At 46.7% G+C, this 16,474-nt stretch overlaps 1 protein-coding gene across 1 annotated transcript; it reads right to left on the bottom strand.

The window, feature by feature from the left end:
* Window positions 1–1,049: 1,049 nt before the first annotated feature.
* On the bottom strand, window positions 1,050–2,284 carry LOC112893782. The gene has a single exon (XM_025961276.1). The coding sequence runs from the start codon at window positions 2,101–2,103 to the stop codon at window positions 1,768–1,770; it is 336 nt and encodes a 111-aa protein (XP_025817061.1). The 5' UTR covers window positions 2,104–2,284; the 3' UTR covers window positions 1,050–1,767.
* Between the last annotated feature and the right edge of the window lie 14,190 nt (window positions 2,285–16,474).

Genomic DNA, 16,474 nt, shown 5'->3' with positions numbered 1-16,474 from the left:
ATAATAATTTTAGAAAAAATGACATGTAATTTGGAATGAAGAGAGTATTATGCAACATCCAAGTACTCGATGATACAATTTCATAGTAATAACATGCTGGTTTTTATCTCAAGCACCTGCATGGATAGTTTTAGCACATTATCAGCTAGTTCCAAAGTTAAGGGTTAAAAATCAAATTTTTTTGATGATTGAGGGTTGGAATACAAACTTCACACTTCAAATAATTGTTTTTACCTCCATAAAAAAGAATTGTTGTTATATTAGATAAATATTTCCAATGCAATACACTATATGTTAATTTTTCTTAAGGTACCATTTACTTCCTCGGTTTGAATTTATTCGGACCAACAATTACTCCATGTCATTTATGTGATATAAGATCAAGAAATTGTTGGTGGTAGGCTTATCCCAACAAAACCATGGGCACTTTGTAATTCGAATGGAGAATACTTCATAATGAATCAAGTGCTGCAAATCCTATGTTGTCAATCTCTATCAAACTTTTAAATATCATAGCTACCGGTAGAAGATTTAACTTAGGACAAACCTAGATAAACTTCATAAAATTGTTGTACAACTACAAAAATATTTGTCTAATATAACATAATTTTTAAGTGTGAAGGTTATATTTTTAAATAAATTTAATTATGAAAAATTTATTTCCAACCTTTAACTTTGAAACTGGCTGGCAAATGTGTCAAAACCATTTTGCACAAGGCCCGCATGAGATGAAAACTAGGATGGTATTGCTGCAAGGGTGTTTCCTTTTTGTCTAGATTGAGTAATAGCGGGATGTTGCGAAGTGCATGCTTCCAAATGTTGAAAATCAGAATTTTCTTATGGTTGGAGGTTGAAAATCGGATTTATCCCTAAATTTTTTATGTGTTGAGTTTTGATATTTCAAAATTATATGATTAGTTTCATCTCGAGAAATGTGGTTTCACAAGAGTATAAATTTGCTATGTTTCATAAATAATTTGCAACACATCGGCCGTAAGAAATAAACTTAGTTTATAAGGCGACATTGTGGTTATCTTAAATAAATGATCTTTGACCAAGTTGATGCTCTCCTTTTCTTCAAAAGAAATAGTTGGTGCGCTCCTATACAATAAACAAGTTGCGGGCTGGCGGTAGGTTGGCAATTGGCCGGCCGCTGGCCAGGCGAGCTGCCGGCTGGTGTGATCGCGAGTGATTGGGATTGAAATCAACACAATTTGACTTTACTTATTCAAATTGACATGATTGAAATGTACTATATGCTTGAGTACAATGATGAAGATGAACAACAGACCCTAAAGTAGCTTGCCTGCCTAACTGTCCTCAAACTAGAGGCAGAGAGGGAGAGAGAACGCCCGGGGGGGGGGGGGGGGGGGGGGCGGGTGGGGAGGCTTGGACTTGGATGCTAGGTTCTCGTATTGTATACCGAGGAACCCCTCGCTTAAGGCTTAACTACCCTATACATGTAGTAATTTCATGTCACGGTCACGTAGTATACTGCTGCGGTCATTCTACACCGCCGTCGCGGTGGGGAGCCGACGGCGCGCCGCGTGCCTCGTCGCCGCCGGCCACACAATAAAACTGAGCCGGAGGCGGGGGAGGCCTCGCCGCGGCGGCGCGGAACACGCACCGCGAGAGTAGCTAGAACTAACATACAGCTGCAGCTCCATCGATCACGCATCGACTACGAACTAGCAAAGGGGACTAGTGAAAGAGAATCCCGGAGCCTCCAATCGATCTAGAAGACGATCGATCGAGGGAGCGAGCGAGCTACTCCAGCCGCAGGATGCGCCTGAGGTCGCGCGTCGCGGCGTCGTCGACGAGGAGGTCCGCGGCGGCCGCGGCCTTCTTGACGGGGAACTGCGGCAGCGGCAGGGCGCTCGGCTCGGGGGACGTCGAGAACGCCGGCCCGGCGTACACCTCCGCGGCGGGCCTCGCCGCCTTCCTGCCGTGGTGCCTCCGGCCGGATGCGGGAGCCGGCGGCGACCTCCTGGTGGCGACTGCGGGGTTGTTGCTGTTGCTGGGCCTCCGGTGCGACGCCGCCGGCCGGGTCCGGTGCGGCGCCGGCAGAAGGATGTCGTGCGCGCGCAGCACCTCGGTGGCCATCTCTCGGCAGGAGGATCGGCGGAGAGGGAAGGGGAAAAGGGAGAGGGGGCCCGGGGGGCTCGCAGTTTGGACGTGGAATCTCCGGCGGGTCTGCGCGCAGGGCTCTTATAGGGGGTGGAAACGCGGAGAAGGAAGGGGAGGGGCCAGGAATGGATTCGGTAGACGCGTCGGCTGCTTTGCCTTCCGGCTTCCGGCGGGGGTTGTGGTGGACTTTTTTGACGGTTTCCTCGCCGCAGCTTCGGTCCTCGAGTTGATCCTTTCGCCGCAGCTTCCGGTCGGTCTCTCTGCTTTTAAGCGAACCTGCTTCGGGTACCCAGGTTCCTACACAAACTTTAATATGTATTTGCGGAGCACAGGGCCCATGGCTAGCTAGCAACTGCTACATGCAATGCAACAGCAAAACGTATGTAAATGTACTGACACTTCGCGGTAGTATCTTTTGCGAGTCATATATTCCACGCTCGGGTAAGTGTACAAAACTATATCCACTGGAGTAGAATTTTTGTAATACAATTATAATAAAAGGTATTTTACACACAAATAAGTCATGGTTTAAACATTTGCATGGTCTCTGAAATAAAACTATATCCCCTATTTTTTTGGATACCTGGCAAAACATACTATTATGAAACTATATTTGATACAAATCCACTCATACCAGTTTCAACTATCCAAGCCCAACACGCACGAAATATTTATTAATTTCAGTTTGATACAGTTGCCTTTATACTACCCCAAAACATCACTTATTCCTGACTTGAGTGAGTAATATCTTTGCATTAAGTAGTAATATTTTGGCTACTCAAATAATTTGTTACGTTTCTAAATGGAGAACATACTACTATCCTTAAGTTTCAATGAAATATAGTTGCAAACATTTTAGGGAAATTTGGATGGAACAGTAAAGAAGAGAGCTTCAAGTTGGAATACACAGAATAAGATCTCTTGACGATGTTCTAAGATACGCGACAGTATGTCGATTTAATGCTCAAGGTATGCACTTTGGGTACACCCAGCACGTTCTTCCCTCCAAGATGGAGCAAGTTGTACCTGCCGGATTGCAAGTGGGGTTGGTCGGCCTCTGAGCAAAACAAAACTCGTGCTAGCAGCGCGCGTTTGTCGAGGGTCCCGGCCAATTGTAGGTTGTCACCGTGTGATCACTTTGGGCGCGTTTGGTTCATTGGTGAGGTGAGCCTGCCTCGCACCTACCAGCCGGGTAGTCGGACTGAGTTTAGGCATATTACTCGAATCCATATTCATATATTTTCTTAGGGTAATCTGAATTTTCCTTTGGAAAAACTGTTTCCCGAAGGTTATTCATGAAGTGTAGGAAAATATCGATTTCACTAAAAATCTGTCTCGTTTTCTAGAGAAATATTGGATCTTTCTTTACGAAAATTCCGTTTTCTAAGAAAATATTGCATCCACGGCCATCTGCATTCAATTTCATCCCCTCACTCCTGACTCTCTTATTCTCATCTTCCCTCACTCCTCTATCTCCTCCCCTCACTCCACCTTTCTCTCTCCCCCCTCCACCTCCCTCCCCTCAGGCTGAATCCACTTCCCGCCATGTCAGCTCTCACCCCACTCTCACCCCACCCCTCCAATGCACAGGCTATAGTGCCAGCTCTCACTTCTCTCTCATCCACGTCAGTTTTTCTTTTCCAAATTTAATTATTTCACTCTCTTTTGTTCGCGTACGCAAAATAATTTAATAAACTAATTTTATTCAACTAAAAAAATTACCAATTACATCATAATTAAAAAAGGAAATTACATCGCAATTAAAAATAGCAAAAATACATAATAATTAAAAGAAAATTCTAATCCTCCTCCGAATCCTCGTCTAATCCAAACTCTTTTTCCACCATCTTGACGGCCTTGAAATAAGTACGTTTTTATGCTTCGTCCATATTCGCGGTTGATAGGGACTTCATTATGTTTCATTGCTTAATAGTTTAGCCTTCACTAAGCCACCCCACATGTTCTTCATTGCTACTTGCTACCACACTGCTTGATTGGGATTCCTTCCCCTTCTCCTTCCCCTTAGCCTTCTCCTTCCGCTTAGCCGCCTTGGCCCTATCACGGCCTATTGGACGAGTCTCATTGTCCTCCTCGGTGTCTTCTGTTCCGCCGGAGCTGTACTCACCTGAAACTCCGAGGCAGGTTCTCTTGCTACTCACATCGGATTCACTGCCAGGACCATGTTTCGCTGCCCACTTGGGTTCGTGGCGAACAGCTCTCCACCAATGATGGCGCTTGAATGCTGTCGTCACTTTCGGGTCGTTCTCGTACGCCATTGCCCCCTCCATGACCATTGCATCATTTGTTCCACTCTGACGTACTCTTTCTTCTTGGATGTAGTATCCATTAAACAGGGTCACATCGCGGTTGTACATGTTCCAATGATCCTTCAGTTGCTTCGCGGTGCGACGACGGGACGGCTCCACGGTAGAGTTGAAGGTCTCCGCTATTTGGCCCCAAAAACTCAAACCGGTCTGGTTGTTGCCGGTGATAGAGTCATTCGAGTGATAAACCCAAGCATGTACCTAGCCCGAATATATTGTTAGTTATTTGAAAAAACACGATATTTAAATAGATGAACACTAATTAAATTACCAGTTTTTCCTCCTCCGCAATCGTCCAGTCAAGTCTCTTTGGACGCTTTGGTTCGGTCGCTCCTGCTCCTTTATTTTGAGACTCAACGGAGACGGGGCTTGGAACCGTGGGTGCCGCGTGCAGAGGTGGTGGGTATGGACCATATGGAGGTGGAGCGTATGGAGGTGGAGCATATGGAGGTGGAGCGTACGAAGGTGGTGGGTACGGACCTTCAGTCCCACTCCTTGTGCCTGGAGGTGGAGCATATGGAGGTGGTGGGTATGAGTACGGACCGTACGGATAATGATATGGCGGTGGAGGTGCCCCCGGAGCCGGAGGTGCATCAGGGGGAATAATGCCCGGGGTTGCGGCGAAGAATTGACATCGGAGCAGCGATGCATCGGAGAAGACTCATCTTGGGGAGATGCTTGTGATCCGTCGGACTGCAAGAGATCGGTGAAGGTATGGAAATCTAAAGACCAACCGGTCATGGTGGAAGAGATTTCGGATTGTAGAGGAGAGAAATGAACTCAAATGGGGTGTGGAAGGAGTGAAAACCGGATGGGGTATTTATAGGGGGGTTGGGGATGAAATTTGGGATTTTTTACAATTTTTTTTGAATTTTTTGGAGTTCAAACGGTCAAATAACGGCTAGTTCAACGGATAGTCCGCGTGGACCAATCGAAACGCACCACGTCACTCCCGCCCCACCCCTCTCACCCGCGTACACCGACGCCAGCGCGCCTCCTCGCTCCCGCCCGCCTCCCGCCCCAGCGCCTGCCAACGCGGGCGAGAGCGGGGCGATAGCGCCCGCTCCCGCCCGGCGGGATCCATCCCGCCCTCTCTCTCCCACTCGACCGCCTCCCGCCCGCCTCCCACCTGCGCCGCGCCGATAGGGGGGCGGTACCACCCCCCATTGGCACCAGCCTCACTACTCTATCTCCTCCCCTCACTCCACCTTTCTCTCCCCCCCTCCACCTCTCTCTCACGCCGGCGGGCAGCAGCGGGGCGGAGTGGCGGCGCTGCGACTTGGCAGCGCGCGGGTCGGCGTGCGGATAGGCAGCTACGGCGCTGTGCGGGAGGCGTCAGGGCCGGCGGAGCACTACGGTCGCGCTCGTAGCCGGTGGAGCACGGGGACGGTGTGGGGCCGGCGAGGGAGCGCGGTTGGCGCTGCTCAGGGCCGGGGACTGTCACACCCGATTTATAAGAACATAAATCGAGCAATCATATATGCGCCAGGATCAAGTCACGCATATATACAACAGATTATCAAAATATCACAACACATGTCACGAATAAAAGCGTATAACTTATAAAATGAATATCTTTATTATAACTGAATCAAGAATCAGTTCAAGGAATGCGGAAGCGTAAAATGAATACATGAAGAACGGGGCGCCACAGGGACGTCAACTGGGAGACAAACGCCTAGAAATCGTCGAAGCCGCTGACGTAGTCTTCCACGTTGCCGGGCACTGAGCAGCAGTCGAAGATATCCAAGAGAACAGGAGAGTAGAGAGACAAGTGTGAGTACAAACTAGTACTCAACAAGTATAACACAAACTATGTGGCTCTAGGCTAGCTGACTCAACTGCATTAGCTTTTAATCTTGGCAAATTTTATTAAAGCTAATTAGCATAAGTGGATGAATTACCATAACCCAATTGCATAATAAATTAATCAATAGTATTTAAGAACTACTGAGAACCATCCAAACCAAAACCACCCGGGGAATCTCTCTAATCAAAGGTTGATAACCCCACTAATCAAAAGGAGGATCTGGGCCGCTCATGACTGTGAGCACAGCTGATATATCAGTTTTACACTCTCGAGAGGTTGCACAACTTTACCCACAAGTCGTGAGCTACGCTAGTTGTTCATCACACTTTCTTAGGTGAGATGGCTAGCAAGCGCACTACGAGACCGTTACAAAGGACCACATTGGTAAGGTGTAACCGCTAAGAATTCTGGTTCAGCAACGATGGGGCCCACCTCCGGGGGTACAAGACACACAGCACAGACCAAGCCGGAGGAGCAGGGACCATTGAAGCTTACCACCCCTCTTGCCCACGCAGGTAAGTTACTCCCGAACCAACACGACCTAATTAGTAAGTCAAGACCGTCCCATTCCAGTCTTGTGGTTGCGCGGTTGTCCCAGGTTATCGCTCTATGAACCGGTCCTTATGGAGAGTGGCCAACCAAGCACTAAGCACCGTGCTGGCCCCCTAAACCAAATTTCTAACAAAAACATCTTTTAAGGACGCACAAAACACTCAAGCACACAGCACAGAGGGTCGGCTCCAGAATTAAGTTGCATAAGATCATTATCAAATTAATTAAAAAGGACCAAGTGTGTTATAGCGCAGCAACCTAGCACAACTAACTAAAATGCAACCCAAAGAATATATATATAGGATATAAAGTGGCTAGGAAAATCCTTAAAGGTATACAGTATTAAAGTGCAGAATGAAATTGTATTTAAAAGTGATAGGAGGTTCATATTATACTTGCCTTCCTCGTACTCTCCCGACTGCTGCTCGAACTGCTCGGAAGACAGCTGCTCCTGGTACTGCTCCGGTGGCTCGACGTCTATTCACGATCGTAACAGCAATACATGGGCCACACATGCACACACATGCAAACAATAGCAAAAATATAAGCAACAGTACACCAAGACACTGAAACAGCACATAAAACTAGCTTAGAACTATTCTACGCGTTACAACGATCGCGTGGATATAAAGAACACCTAAAACGGAGCTAAAACGCGAAAACTACGCTTGAAACAAGATCCAGGGACCTATTTGCGAGGAAAACAGAACTTCCAGGAGGTTCTGGACAAAAACCAGGGACCTAAACGTGATTAAACCCTAGACACAGGGGCTAGATGGCTAAAAACCCTAGGGCTGGACTGCGGGTATGAAAACTGGAAAGCTCAGGGGGTCAAACGGAAAGAAAAGGACCTGATCGTAATTAACTTTGAACTACAGGTGGACTGCGGGTTGATTTCAGACAACCGCAAGGACTCTTTAGCAAAATGGTCAGGCTGAAGGGTAAGATCTAATCAGGACGGTTGGATCTGGATCTTGCGGTTCGGAACGAAGGGGTACGCGGCTTCTAATCAGGCGCGTCGATCTCAGATCGGACGGCCCAGCTCTACTCCACGCGTGAGAGCGGCGGCGCTGGTCGCCGGTCGCCGGTGACCAAATCCGTGGCGGCGCACGGCTCGGGTTCGCCGGAGCTCGGCGTTCCCGCCGCTCCGGGGGTTCAAACTCCACTACTTCGGGTCTGGGAGCACCACCGCGGCACAGGGAACCCCTCTAAGGTGAACAGAAGCGGCCAAGCCGGCAGTGGCGACCGCACGGCGGTGAGGGGCGGCGGACTCTCCGGTGAGCACGCGTTCTAAGCGCTACAGGCCGCCAAACACTACGATAATCGGCGCAGAAGAACCAGGGCGCGAAGGGGAAGCTCACCGAGGGGTTCAGGTCGGCTGGAGGGCTGTGCCTGGGTGCTTGCGACGACGACGGCGGCGGCGCACGGACAGAGACAGGCGGCGCTCGCGGACGGGTCGTTGCAGGGGTGCCCCGAGCCTGCTGATCCGTGGAGGAAGTCCGTGCGAGACCTGTGGAGGTGTAGAGGGGGTGAGGAGGGTCCCGAGACCGCCGGCATCTAGGAATTGCACGACGGACAGAGGGCTCACCGGAGCTGTTCGCGCACGATTCAAGCGGCCGTAGAGGATGGGGTTGGAATTGAAGCTTCGGAGGGATCCCTGGGCGTGTGACGAAGCCGCGTCGTGGCTCGAGAGAGTCTGTGGGGCGGCGGAGGGGCGGGTTCACGGTGGAGCCGGGGCGCCGAGCGGCGGAGCAAGGCGGGGGGATTCTAGGGTTTGGGGGGCGCCGCCAAGACTGGGAGTAAGCCGCAGGAGGGGTCGGGATCGCTAGATAAAGCCCGGCCGGAAGTCTCGTCGTGCGGGCCCGGAAGAGAGCAGCTCGCCGGAGTTATCGGGGAGGAGGTTGCGCGCCGGGAAGGAACGAGGAGGGGGAGAAGAAAGCGCTGACACGCGGGCCCGGGGTGACAGCGAGAGAAGGGGAGGGAGGGGAGCGCGCGGGGTGACCGGCTGAGGGAGGAAGTGGGCCGGGCGCGGCCCACGCGGGGAGAAAGGAAAGAGGGGAGAGGGCTGGGCCTCGGGGAAAACTTGGGCCAGGGGAAGAGAGGAGAGAAAAAAAAAAGAGCCCGAGGGAAGAGAGGGGAGTGGGAACTGGGCCGGGCTGGGAGAAGGACATGGGCTGCTCTTTCTTTTCCCCTCCTTCTTTCCTATTTCTTTTCTACACTCAAACATTCAAACCATTCCATTTGAATTCAAATAAATTTGAATTCAAACCCACACAAATAAAACCATGCACCAGCATGAATGCACAAGCAAGTTGGCTTATAAAAAAAAATTAATTACTTACCTTATAAAATTACTTTAAACGCGAGGTAAATCAGGGAAAACTCTGGAAATTTTATTTGAGCTCAAATAAATTCATTAAAATTTAGGAAAATTACCTTAGGGTGTTACAGGGACCCACATTTTTTTTAAACTTTTTCTAGGGTTTGCCATCAAAACCGTAGGGCAATCCTCGTTCCCGTCGAATTTCTCGATTCCCGTCGAATTTTTCCCTAGAAGTCTTTTATTACCAAATTTTCTAGGGAAATGCTTTCCCTAGAGTTTTTCGACCATTTCTCTAGGGTTTTGGCTCTAGGGAAACATGTCGATTCCAGTAGTGATAGGCATAAGACATGCAACACGTTAATGTTTGATTGATTGAATTAATATGTACATGATCAACACAACAGCTGTTTGGTTGGTTTTACTAGTATATTTTGTATAAGTTTGAATTAAAAAGGTAAGTACAAAGATCATATCTATTTTGCTTGAATCCATAATATATTACTTCTTATTATCATATTGAACATTATCTACTTTAAAATATACTAATATACCTTAAGATATGCTAATTATATGCTAATACCATTATTAACTTACTAATAGGTTGCATCAGGTGAGTCTGGCTCTAGAGAAACGGATTTCAATCTCGTTTCCTGGTAGCCAGGCTTTTTGGCTGCTTTTGCATGCCACCGGCCAAGGCCAAACCTCCGCCCAGGCAACCAAATTTCCCGCTGTTGCATCCCAGAGCTTGGTCACAGCATATGTAGAAAACCAAAGATGCCTTTTAAGACGACAACCACTTCATCAACCACATCCATGATCGTTGAATGCACATACTATGCATTAACCTCCCTGAACGAATCTAATTTTTATACCAGTCAACATCAAAGTCGTATTATCTGGCAACAATATTTCTCATTGTCTTTGTAGCTTCTGCTTGTTGAAAGGTCATCAGTATGCTACTACTGCATACATACGAAGTCAATGCATATGTTTTTTCACCGATCTGCAGTTACTGCACATGTCACTGAATTTCATGATTTTCTTATATTTTCCTAAGCGGTAACTTTATGCCTTGACTTCGATCCTGCTAGTGCTTTGTTTTTGCTAGGTGTGATGAGATTCAACTCTGAAATTTTAATTAACTTGCATATGTAGAGAAATCCACACCTTCCAAATAAAACATCTAAAGGTTGCAGTGGACTTTATGATCAGATTGCATCTCATTTCGGGGGCTCCGTGATCAGGATGCACATCATCTTCAATCTTCTTATATACATTATCCAGATTATTCTACAACAGAACATAATAATAAAAGCATATACTCCCTCCATTCTCTTTTGATAGTCCTATTTGTAAAATTGAATTATTCTCTTTTGATAGCCCTATTTGAGTGTTGGGAATAGTAGAAACGATTGTTCCATTCCTGTGCTAAGTAACTTCTCTAGAAAAACGATTGGTGTAAGTATATGATAACATCAAAACTGAGGAGTCGTAATTAATGAGATGATAAGTAAGGTCCTTCTTCTTGGTCATTGTACCAAGATGAAAGAGGACTATCAAAAGAGAATGGTGAGAGTATGTTTGACTTATATTTATACTAAGGAACTATCTATTTCTGCGTGGTGGGAGAGGCTACGTGAGGGTACGATTTTACACGCTAGGCCATTAGGGTTTTAACCTGGCGCCAACTTTTAAAATCACACAAGTGCTTTTAGCGATTTATTTAGAGGCTCATGATAAATGTGCACTGACGTGTGTGAGGTGGTGTGTACATATGGTTTCATCCTTATAATCACAAAAAAACTTACATATATACTAACTTTGTTCTTTTGATGTTCTAAACATCAACATAATCTCTGACTTATATCTTCAACCATATTATTGTTAAGTACTATTATTCAAATTTATTGTAAATATAGTCATGCAAAACTATTTTTCATGAGAAATCTAGTAACAATATTTCTATGTGACAAGTCTCAACATCTTTATGTGTATCGATGGTCATCTCTAAGCATCATCTAAAGGCATCCCTGATCGTTACTCCCTCAATTCCTAAAAGAGTGCTATTCTAGCTCTATCATAAGTCAACTCATCTTAAGTTTAGCGAAATTTATAAAAGGAGTTTTATATTTATAACACTTATACTATGGAATTATATTTCATTCTAAATCTAATGATACCTATTTTGTATCATATTGATAATTTTTTATAAATTTAGTCAAACTGAGGATGGTTTGAATAAGGACAAACCAAGAATGACACTCTTTTTATGGTATGGAGTGAGAATATCTATTCAGGAATGGATTATAATTCCATCTTTCTAACAGATGTGGTCATATTGCATAACCATATTTTGTGGACATGTGAGGGACGATGCTACATTTTGATAAAATAGCATCTAAATTGTGTGACACAATGGGTGGTGTTCCATAACATAAAAGCAACCATCTGTTTCAAGAGCACAAGTTGAACGTAACATCAGTATATCTAATCATGCTACTTTAGATTTATACTACCTTTTCTTCTTATTTTAGCAAATGCAACTTGGGTCATACCGCCTTTGGTACATCACACAACACTCATTTGGGTGCATAGCTGTAACGCCCTGAAAATCCACCAGAATTAAAACATGCGCTAAGGTGCTTCGTTCAGAAATCACTCGTCGTCAAAACCCTAACCAGATCGCAGTCCCGTCTCACACCGCTCGGTAGCTTGTCGACCGCGCGCGACCGCTTTCCACGATTAGCGCCGGCGCGATCCTTTTCCCCGCGCAGCGCGCAAATGCCGCGAACGCGTGGCCGACCGGCCGCGGCCGCCGCCGCGATTGGCGCCGACGCGTTTCCCTTCCCCCTTGCTGATCTCCTCGCGCAGTGTGCGTACGTCGCGCGCGCGAATCCCGCCGGAACGCGTCGCCCTTTCTCTTTTCCCCATTTCCTTTTCCTTTTCCTTCTCTTCTCTTTTCCTTCCCCATTTCCTTTTTCCCTTTTTCCTTTTCCATTTTCCCTTCTCTTTTCCTTTCTTCCCTTTTCTCTTCTTTTTTTTTCCTTCTTCTTTTCCTTCCTTCCCTCCCTTTTCTTTTTCCCTCTTTCCTTCCTGCTTCCCCCTCCTCTCCCCTGCTCCCGAGCACCCCCCCCGCGCGCTAGCCTCTGCCCCGGCCACGCCACGACGCGCGCGCACGCGCCGCGCGTGGCCGTGCGTCGCGCCGCGCCGCCCGTCGCCGCGCCCTCGCCCCTGGCCCACGCCACGCCGCGCCGCCCGCGCGCACGCGCGCCCCGCCCGTCGTCAACCGCGCCGCCCGCCGCTGCTCCCTGCCGCGCCCCGCCGCGCTCGTTGCTCCTGTGCCGGCACAGCTCCAAGTACGGCGCCTCGGCGCCCTCCCCGCCACGCCGTGTCGCGACGGCCGCAAGCGGCCGAGCGCCATTGATGGCGCCCCGCACCGCCCGCCGGCCGCCACCGCCTCGTTCCCCTCCGCCTCGCCGCCACTCCCTCTATAAATACCCCCAGCGCCGCACTCCACCACCACGACCACCACCACCGCCCCTACCCACTTTCCCCCTGCCCCTAGCGCCGCCGCCGTGCACCCCACCACCGGCCGCCGCCCCTCACCGTGGACCCGCTCCCTCACCGCGTCCCAAGCCGAGGTGAGGCCGGGAACTAGTCTCCCGTGACCCCCCCTCTCTTTTCCCCTCTCACCTGAGCCGCCCCGGGCCCCCGGCCGCCGGATTTGGCCGGGCGCCGGCGCCCCACCTCCCCTCCTCTGCTCTGTGCGGGAGGAAGGAGGAAGACAGGGGCTATTTGCCCAAAACCCCCTCCCTTCTCCTGTTTTTCCCAAAGGAATTTCCCTAACCACTCCCTTTTGCAAAAGAAGCCCTACCCTTTCCGTTAATTCAAACCAAACCCCTCAATACGCAAACCTAGTTATACTCGGCACATTCTAACATACTCAGGGTATCTCTAGGAAATCGTAAATAAGTCCTCACTCTTTCTGGATAATTACGAACAAGCCCTTGGACCCCGTTTAACCCCTGAAACCACCTTTAACTCGTCATTTTATGTGCGAAACAACCTCCGATCGACCCGAAACTTTACCACACCCTTTCTAGTATAGTCCTAGCCATGCCATTAAGAAACCACCCAAAAATGTTAACCCTACCTCCGTAACTAAATTATTTCCGATTCAAGCTCAACGATAAAAGCTTTTAGTTCTTGTGCTTGATTGCCTGTTTGTTTGCGTCGTAGGATACCGAGTGAACGAAGGAGTTCCCGACTGCAACCAAGCAACCGCGGACCAGTCCTGCGACCCCGAACCCGAGGGACAGTGCTTCGATCAGGACCTCCCGCAAGGGTTTGACGATGGCAAGTTCAATCCCGCCCTTTGATGCATGTTTTTGTCCTAGTTTTTATAAACACAACCCAGTGGCCTGTTTTATAAAATTGCATGGTTTTGCGTGCTGAAAACATGGTAGGATAGCCACCCTTGTTTGAGATAACCCTACCTTGACCACCTGATTTTATAAAGAAAATGTGTGTGTGTGGGAAGGGATACAATGTGGTTTTGAAAGACGAGTTAGACGGGATGGATGGCATTTCTGTGTGAATTGCCGTTGGTGTGCTCGTACCTGTGTGGTTGAGCGAGGAAGGGAGATATCCATCCTGTCACCCCTAAGGACCGAGTTGATGTGACATCTCACCTAGCTTCCAGTCATGCAAACCACTTGACCGTTGTATGGGCAACGGCTTAGCATAAATCCCACTAGTTAGCCTGATAGCCATCAGGAGAGCTGAGAGCAACGGGTGATCAAGGAGACGGGATAAGCTCTGTGTGACTTATGCCCCGGTTAAACCTCGGTGATAGGTCGAATAACCCCCTGATGGATCCCGTGGTGGGTAGTCGGGTCTAGCTAAGGTGGGTAATGGCTTTGTTGGGATCTGCACCGGCACTAAGGTGTTCGTGCTGTGGTACCCCACCTGTGGGTAAAGTTGCACACCTCTGCAGAGTTGAAAATCTATTCGAATAGCCGTGCCCACGGCATTGGGCAAGTTACAGTGTGGTCACATAACTAGTGTTTCTCTAGGGGAATGGTTGGACTAGTGTGGGTTGTGTGGGAAATGTCCGGCCGCCGTGCCGTGTGCTACGACGGACGGGGAGTCCGGTAGCAGTTTTAAACTGGATCCTGTGTGGATTAATGCCATGTGCTCCTTGATGCTTAATGGACTGTTTTGAAAATATTTTAAATGAGCCTTTGCATAAAGTCGAGTTTTTCCGCAAATGAACCATAACCTTATCCTTGGATTATCCTGTGCATTTACTTCTGATATAACCCCCCCTCCGTGGGTGTGATTGGACTTGCTGAGTACGTTCGTACTCACCCCATTCTTACTTTTACAGTGGAAGACCCCTATTACATCCCCGAAGACGTTGAGTAGGGTTCCGTACTGCACCCAGTCTTGCCTGTGGGTGAGGTCACCGTTGGAGCTCCGCATGGCGCAAAACTCTGATGATCCCCTTTTCGTAGTCAGTGTAGTAGTATGGGTTTTCGTTGTAATCCTCGCGATAGTGGCGCTTCACTGCCCATTTCCGCGAAGAGTTGTACGGTGATGTACCATCTGATGTAATAAAAGTGTTATCAGCCTCCTGGGACTGATAAAGTAACACTTTTAAGTCTTTCCTGATGGGGGGGACGCTTCAATAGCCAACGAGATGCCCGCCAAGCGCAGTATAGGGGCAGGAATGCTTGATCAGCCAAGGAGCATGTTGATTTTCTAGGATTGGTGAGTTGGCTTGCAATGTTTGTACATGATGATGAATGCAGTGGTCAAGTGCCACATGTAGGAACTAAAAAATCATATGGTTAGTCAGATCTATCCAACATCCGTATATGATAAAATCTTTCCCATGCAAAATCAAAAGAAATACAAATCTCATATCACATATTTGTATCTTGATTGTCAATGAACTTATGAGTTTTCTAGCTTGCGATGTTTGTACATGACGATGAAGGAACTGACCAAGAGCCAGATGTAGGAATTGAAAATGTATATGATTAGTCCGATTTATCCAATATCCATATATGAGAAAATCTATCCATATAAATTGCATCCCATATTTTTATCTAACAAAATAAATTCAGATGATGTCTATATTATTATTCTTTTATCATTTCTAAGATGAATTTCTTAATGCATTTGTGATCTTCTTAGATATAAGGATCATATGAAATAGATTATGAGCTACTCTCAATATTTGGTAAATAAACTTTTGAATTAACCATGTTTAAAAGTGTTACATATCTATTTCCACCCTAGCTACATTTGTGTAGGTATGTACCTGCTAGTTGGATATCCAAAAAGTCAAGTTTGCCCTCCACTTTCTGCGCTGCTAGCTTTGGCACACTATCCCAGAACAATACCGCTACCCAATCTTGCTACCTACCGCTATCTATTTCTATATATCTATATCTTCACCATTCTATCTGTAAACCTATCTATCCCTAGTGCGGCATGAGACGTGACTGACCAAACATGGATTTGATAACAAACACCGTTAGTTTTGAAAAGTCTATATAAAGCATTCTTTTCTCATCAACACATAACAAGAAAAGAGAAGTACTAGAACTAAGTTGAATCATTCTATCAAGGAGAATATCTGGTATGCATTTTCATAGGAAAAAAATCAATTCTTCCTTTTAAAATATTGCAGCAAACTTCTATATAACTCTTAGTTTTGAGTTCTTAAAAAATGATGTTTGGGTCCACCTCAACAATATAATGTATAGTATGTAGAAAGGTTAGTTCATGTATCTACCTTTGTGTTTTTTCTCGACACTTCTTTGAATCACTATATGTTCACATATGGATGTTGAGAAGAACTATGCATGTAGGAAGCAGTAATGTATAAATTTTCTTGATCTTGATGCTTAGAAGAATACATACTAATGACTTAGAAGAATACATACTGATGCAGTTTCAGTAACAACTTCAGTTACTAATTTGTATTGTTTTACTCAATTTTCTACAATTAACTTTATTTAAGAAGAGAATATTCCATCATGCACTTTATTTCATGTTTTCAATGGTGTACTTTGAAAGAAGTTTTAAGTTGGAAATTGCATTCTTATAAAATAAATAAAAATATTCCTTCTATAACATTACTTTTGTAGTTTGAAGATGGATCTTAATGGTTCAATGAATGATATGCATTTGTTTCTAAAGAAAAGTATTATAGCATCATTTATTCTCATGGAATTCATTTAAGATTATGTGGTTCCTGTCCCAGTAGAATTCGGACAAGTCCATAAAAGATTGATAAGGAGTACACATGTATGTTATATATTAAGG

Source organism: Panicum hallii, chromosome 5 (genome assembly GCF_002211085.1).
Source record: "Panicum hallii strain FIL2 chromosome 5, PHallii_v3.1, whole genome shotgun sequence".
NCBI lineage: Eukaryota > Viridiplantae > Streptophyta > Magnoliopsida > Poales > Poaceae > Panicum > Panicum hallii.
Note: the sequence above shows the minus strand (reverse complement) of the source record. Positions and strands in the feature narration are given on the sequence as shown.

Coding starts and splice junctions, on each gene's coding strand:
- LOC112893782 (XM_025961276.1), bottom strand. CDS start 2,103: ATGGCCACCGAGGTGCTGCGCGCGCACGACATCCTTCTGCCGGCGCCG.